The sequence below is a fragment of the Myotis davidii genome, unplaced genomic scaffold, assembly GCF_000327345.1.
Source record: "Myotis davidii unplaced genomic scaffold, ASM32734v1 scaffold30, whole genome shotgun sequence".
NCBI classification, from domain to species: domain Eukaryota; kingdom Metazoa; phylum Chordata; class Mammalia; order Chiroptera; family Vespertilionidae; genus Myotis; species Myotis davidii.
Window position 1 is genome coordinate 3,720,481 of NW_006282874.1, and position 6,995 is coordinate 3,727,475.

The 6,995-nt window shown below is 46.3% G+C and overlaps 1 protein-coding gene across 1 annotated transcript in view; it reads left to right on the forward strand.

The window, feature by feature from the left end:
- Positions 1–117: 117 nt before the first annotated feature.
- Positions 118–6,995, forward strand: part of GSDMC (gasdermin C) — a 25,879-nt gene continuing 19,001 nt past the window's right edge. The window contains 5 exon segments of the mRNA XM_015561658.1: positions 118–240; positions 318–482; positions 2,989–3,206; positions 3,545–3,728; positions 5,637–5,805. Of these exon segments, the coding sequence (XP_015417144.1) occupies positions 2,993–3,206; positions 3,545–3,728; positions 5,637–5,805 (567 nt within the window). The 5' untranslated portion in view covers positions 118–240; positions 318–482; positions 2,989–2,992.

Consider the following 6,995-nt stretch of genomic DNA (forward strand, 5'->3'; position numbering starts at 1 on the left):
CATGGCCACATTACACAGTGTGTTTAAGGTGGCATGTAGCCAAATAAGTTGTTTCAGCAATCACTCATCCGTGAATGAACCCACAAACCAGACTTGCTCAGACTGTTCTCTGGGTCAGGAACAGACATGCTCTGCTTCTGGAGATCCTATCTACTGTCCTACGGGACAGCCTGGCAGATACAGTATATGTAGAAACCCTGCCTGATTCTAGTCTCCACCTGCCTGAGAAGGACTTGAGAGGTAAGACTGGTTGATCCAGAGCTCAGCCCCAGACCTGGTCTGGAGGAGATGAGGGCTTCATCTGCTTCTTCTTACAGGATATTGCCCTGGAACTTGTCAGGGATCTGCTGGTGGGAAGAAAACACAACGAGCAGTCGCACTTCTCCGTTCTCTGGATTTTGTCTGACCTCAGGCGCTCTGGAGATTGGAAGGAGCCCGACCCATTGGAGCCTTTCTCTATAAGACAAGACAATATACAACTGGTAAGTTCTAACCAGGACCAGGGGGTGAATAAAAAGATACTGTTATAAGTGGAAATGGGGTTCTTGGAGTGAGGAAAAGAATTTCCTGAGGCCCCCACAGTAGGATGGGGCTTTATGGAAAGCTTTATTGATGATGTAAAATTAAGGGGGTTCCCCTCTAAGATCCCATTTCTGTCTTGTCATGGAAGAAGTCCATTCTTGCCTTCAGCAGGGCTAGGATCAAGGCCACTGCCCAGAATTTCTGTTCCATGTTAAAGTCCAGTCCAATCCAGCACCTGGCTAGCTTAGCTATGTTCCCAGCTGGGTATTTTGTGTGTGAGGTCAGCATGGCATGGACCATGGGGCTGTGTAAGGCAACATGGCTATGAAGAGAGAACAGGGGAACACATGGCTGAGGGTGGGTCACAGAGCAAGAGAGAGAAAGAACAAGAGCGAATGAGAGAGGGAACTCTTTGGGGTTTTAACCAGGAGCTTCTCCAAACTAACCAATTAACTCTTTAAGATTTCACATGCTTCTGATGGGGTCACCCCCTAGCCAATCCATTGTTCCCCAGGCTAGACTGACAGGCAAGCACCCCCCTACACTCCCTACCCACCCTATCCCCCCACTTCTACTGCACATGCGCCCATCTCCCCCTTTGCTCTATCCCTTCCCCCAGTGACCTGCAGGGAGTGGTTCCCTAGGGAGGGTGAAGCTGCCCAGATAACCATGTTATAATGTCTGGCCTTCCCTTCACTTTTTCCCTTTATTGATATTAACTAGCTCATTTCGGCAATAACAATACTATAGAGAGAGAAATGTTCAGAATAGGTTTGAGAAATGGGTAGAGATGTTTTTGGTTTGTTTTAGATTGACAACCACTCTCCCCCTCCCCCCCAAAATGAGCACTTCTTACCATTCTTCCTAATGCAAAAGAATTCTGGGTAACAACACACAAGCAGGTATGATGAAGGGATGTGTCTTTGACACATCTTTTTTTCACCCATCCTCACCCTCTTCCCTTTGGCAACCATCAGCTTATTCTCTGTATCTATGGGTCTGTTTTGTGTTGTTTATTCTTTTTTTTTATTATTATTATTAAGAGTCCACATATAAATGAAATCATATGGTATTTGTCTTTTTCTCTCTGATTTATTTCTCTTAGTGTAATGTCCTCTAGGTCCGTCCATGTTGTCACAATGGCAAGATTTCATTCTTTTTATGGTGGAGTCATATTCCACTGTGTAAATGTACATCTTCTCTACCCACTCATCTATCAGTGCCATCTACCTGCCCTCAGAGTCTTCAGCCATGCCAACCCGCCTCAGCGCTGTGGGTGGGATGAAAAAGAAGCAGGCCTCTTAGGAGTGTCCTACATGGGGGTGTGGGGGTGGTGGGCTGACTGCTCTCACTCCCCTATGGGAGAAGCCTGGGCCACAGGGTTAGGAGTGTCCTACAGGGCAGGGCGTGGGCTCCCTGTGCTCTATTCCCAGGGGAGAAGCATGGGCTTTGGGGTTAGTCTTGATTGAATTATGCTGCCTTGGAGGAGGGGTGACATGGGGAAGTGAAACTGCTCTGCTTCCACTCTTAAATGCATTTATCCCTGGAGGTTTTGATCTGCTGGACTCTAGCACCCATAGAGAAACTCTCATCCACAAGTAGTTGTCAGAACTGTTGTTTCCGTGGAGGGATGAGGGCTGAGAAGTCCTGTTCTGCCATTCTACTGACATTAATCTTTGAAATGGAAAGTGTTTAAAATCAGAATGAGAGTGTTATCCAGGTTGACAACTACAGGTGGATGACTACAGGTTGATGAGTACTGGTTGATGGCTACAGGTGGATGACTATAGGTTGACAAGTACAGGTTGATTAGTACAGATTGATGAGTACCCATCCACAGCTCCTGACACTTAGCAATGAGGCATTTCATAATTTTCTGGTGAATCATGGTCCACTTAGCACAGCAATGCAGGCGTCTGTGCTTTATTTAATCATCTCATGCCCACCTTTGTGACGGCCACATTCTTGTTCTGTTTCAGTCACAGCAAAACTCGGTAAGATCTTAGAAAGCAAGGGCTTTGCAGCACTGAACACGGGTAGTTCACACACACTAACAATCACTCCTCCATGGGGACTAACCATCGTGCAGTGTGGCCAGCTTGATGGGAACTGTGTGGCATAAGGAAGTGCGTACATTTGGTTTTGGAGGGGAACTTACCTCCTCTTTGGCACTTCTAACAAGTTAAGCAAGTGCTCATTGGTCCCCTGACCCAGCAGGGACTCAGGTCTCGGTATCTCATCTGTTCACTAAAGACCATTCTGATGGACAGCTATTTAAGAAAGACCCAGGGCCCATTAAAGCTAATGGGGTTCACTTGCACATGCATGTGACTTCACTGTGAATATACGACAAAGGCCTATGACACAGTCAAGTCACTGCCAACTCTCTGAATGACACATGAAAACTTATTTAATCTCATTGTAAGACCCACCTCATCTTCGTGCTTCCCTTCTCTCTGTCCCTAGCAACATGCCCTCCATGTTTGGGAGAACTACCAAGAAATTGGTCAAAGAGATCGGAGACCAAGAGCTCAGACCTGTCAAATGCTTGGTGACCGCCACCAAGATACGCCGGTTTTCTCTAATACAGAGGAAGAAGGCTCGCTCTCGGTTTTGGCAACTACCTGATGTTCCACTTGATGTTTCCCTCATGCATATCCTCGAACCAGGTTCTTCGGTTCCAGGTATTGTCATCCAGGGGCATAGGAGGCAGGGGCTGCAAAACAAGGGTGCAGGGAGAAGGGGTGCAGCCGGCAAGACTTGCTGAGACCCCCACCCAGGGGACCTCATCATGCCGTAGGGCTAGGACAGTATCCCTGTTATCCAGCCCCTGGGTGGATTCAAACGTTCTTAGGAGTAATTTACACTCAAAATGTTGGCTGATGAGTTAGCTTCTTGGTTGAGATTCAGTTGAGTGGGAGAGCTGGGGCGAGCTAGGGCTTAGTCGTGCCATTTCCATGCCATTTCCCAGCTGTTACAGCGGGAATTCTTGGCTGACCTCAGGTACCTTGTTTGTTTCCAGACGCTGCTGTGAAAGTGTCTGCGGACTTCAGTGACACTGAGGTCATGAAGCAGCAGGTGGCTGGGAGAGTGAATGCTGGGGCAGAAGCGGGCTTCTCGGAGGAGACTGCTGTGAGCCGAGGGTCCTCCCTCGAGTACCAGATTGTTAGCACCCCACACGAAACCTGGGCAGAGCTTGAGAAGAGGTGAATGCAGGGGGAGGGACCTGGTGAATGGGCCCCTTGCGGAGGTCTTGTGGGCAAAGAGGCTCACAATGAAGAAAATGACACCCCAGATCATGCTGCCATTCTTGGGTATTCACACATTCATTCATTCAGCGAGCGGTGATGAGTTATCTAATAAGTCTTCATTAAAGTTGCAGTCAGTGAGTGAGAAAATTAGGCAATAAAGGATAAGTTAAATTATTAATTTAGGTGAGGCAAAGGCTCTGAAACTCTTTGTTTAAACAAAGTATGACCTAATGTCCTAGGACTTAATTTACCTCAGTGCCTGTGAAAAAAGACCTTTTAGAAACAGATTTCAATTTAAAGTGTATTTCTTTCTTTTTAAAAAATATGTTTTTATTGATTTCAGAGAGAGGAAGGGAGAGGGAGAGATAGAAACATCAATGATGAGAGAGAATCATTGATTGTCTGTCTCCTGCACAACCCTTTCTGGTGATTGAGCCTGCAACCCTGGCATGTGCCCAGACTGGGAATTGACCTGTGACCTGCTGGTTTGGAGTTTGATGCTCAACTACTGAGCCACACAGACCAGGTCCAAATAGTATTTCTGTCAGTGCAAAGAAATACTGAAGTAAGCAACCAGTAAAAATCACAGGGTATTGAGACTGAAAATTACTTTGACAGGGCATGGCACCGTTTCTGTATTTCTGGTGTGTTGTAAGACTTTTATTAGAACTAACACTTGCAAAGACTTTATGGTATAAAAGAGTATGTGGCAGGAAAATAAGTTTCCTATAATTTTTTCAGCAGTTTAAGAGGCTCCAATTTCAGGGATACTATTTCTGAGGACAATTTGAAATGTGAAAAGAAAGTCAGTGAGACACTTTTGGTAAATGGATGTGGGTAGTGTCAGGAGCTGGTGGAAGAGGGGCTGGAGGGAGGGGCCTATTTAGGTCTCTCTGTGGAGCTAACAGTTGAACTGAGACCTGCAGACTAAAGGGAGCAAAGAGCAGGAGGAAAGTGGTCCAGATGAGGGGTTTGAAACCTGGACCAGGACCAGCTTGGACCAGCCTGGCGTTTCCAGGAGCTGTGGGAAGTCAGTGAGGTGGGAGCTTAGCCAACCAGGATGAAGGTGACAGAAGTGAGGCTTGGAGGTGAGTAAATGTCAGATGACACAATATCTTAGAGACACGGTAAGGGCCTTGACTTCCTCCAAAGGGCGACGGGAAACTCACCCTGGAGGCTGTGACTTCCTCCACTGAAAAGCAATGCAAGGATCTCTCAGTATTCCCCGCGGTTTTATACAGGGCGCCAACCCAGTGGGGCCTTTAGTGGAACGAGATTTGAGCCAGAGAACAGACATGTAGATGAAATCCGTCTTCAGTACTTTCAACCCGTCATGTCCCCACCCAGACTTGCATCTTCACGGTAGCCCTCCCAGCCACCTGCCAGGGACAGTTACTCTGTCCACATCCCCATGTGCTTGTCCTGGAAACTCATCCAGCACCTCCTGCTTCATAATGTTTATCTGTTTGCCCCCAGCCCATCCCACTGTGCCTCTGGACAATGGTCAGGCTCCCTGGGGACTGTTGTCAACCAAGTGGACCTGTCCACTCCTGGCCTCTTCAGGTGAGAGGCCCAGGCACTGGGCATCTATAAACTGCCCTCTAACAGGACCAATATAATTTTGGGAAATTCTTATGCCTTCACAATATGACCTGCGTACTCTCCTTCCCACGCCCCTATCAGAAAATGGGGGCCCCACTCTGTGTAGCAAAGAAGATGTTTCGCTTTCCTTGGTAACTTACCCCATGTGCCAGGATCGTTCTACCTGTGGCAGGCACACCCTTTCCAGGTCCTGAGGAGGGGGGTGACCTAGGGCCACCTGGGAAGGCATCTCTTCCCACTCTGACCCTCTCCTCCCCACAGGAAACTGCCGGACCCAGAGCCGTACTTTCTGAAGCAGTGCCGGGAAGCAGGGGTGAATCTGTATGTTGTGACTGAGACTGTGGAGCTGCGCAACAGCCCTGTGCTGCAGGATCATAGCAGCATGAACATCTCGGGGAAATTCTCCCTCCCTCTGAATTTTTTTGTCAAGGTATGAGGTGGGGACCCTGATCAATAAAATAGAAAGTAGATTTAATTATGTGGTATTACATTTGCTTTGGGTAAGGGATGGATTCTGACAAATCTAAAGGGGTGGCTGCTGTACTATCTACAGGTTCAGTTTTATGCAGGAAGGAATGAGGGACCCCTATTACCAAACCTCAGTGGTTTAAGTTCCCTAAATGCTGTGGCTTCCTGAGGAGAATTGATGAGGGAGGTTTAAATGTCTTCAGGCTTATAGGATTGATATAACTCACAAAAACCAACAATAGTACTTTCAATTATAAAGTAAATTCATTTATCAGATAGTGTGTGTTTATAATGTGCTTTTACACATTATATATACATCATCTTTATATATAAAAGCTAATATGCAAAGTGTCCCCTTGAGAGTTCAACTGACTGGGAGTTGGATTGCTCTCTATGAGGTGCACTGACCATCAGGGGGCGGTGCAAAACAAAAGGAGGCCGCAGCAAGTAGGGACCCTACCTGTGCAGGAATTTCGTGCACTGGACCTCTAGTATGTATATGTGTGTGTGTATATATATACATACACAAGCACACACATACAGATATGTGTGTATCTGTGTGTGTATATATATGTGTGTGTGTATATATATGTAATACACACACATACATATTTGTGTGTGTATGTGTGTATGTATATATATATAAACACATATGCTCTGTGCCTGCATATGCAAATTAACCATCATCTTTGTTGGGTTAATTTGCATACTCATCTTGATCGGCTGGTGGGCGTAGCAGAGTGACACTAATTTGCATGTTTCTCTTTTATTAGTGTAGATATATATATATAGTGTAAAAGCACATTATAAACACACACTATCTGATAAATAGCCTGCCCCACACTCCAGCACAGGCTCTCACCCCACTACTGTCTGTGTCCATTGGTTAGGCTTATTTACATGCATAAAAGTCCTTTGGTTGCTCTCTTACTCCCCTCCCCCCGCTACTACCACCTCCCCTGCCTTCTCTCTGAGGTTTGACAGTCTGCTCAATGTTTCTGTCTCTGGATATATTTTTGTTCATCAGTTTATGTTATTCATTATATTCCACAAATGAGTGAGGCCATGTGATATTTATCTTTCTCTGACTGGCTTATTTCATTTAGCATAATGCTCTCCAGGTCCATCCATGCTGTTGCAAATGGTAAGAAT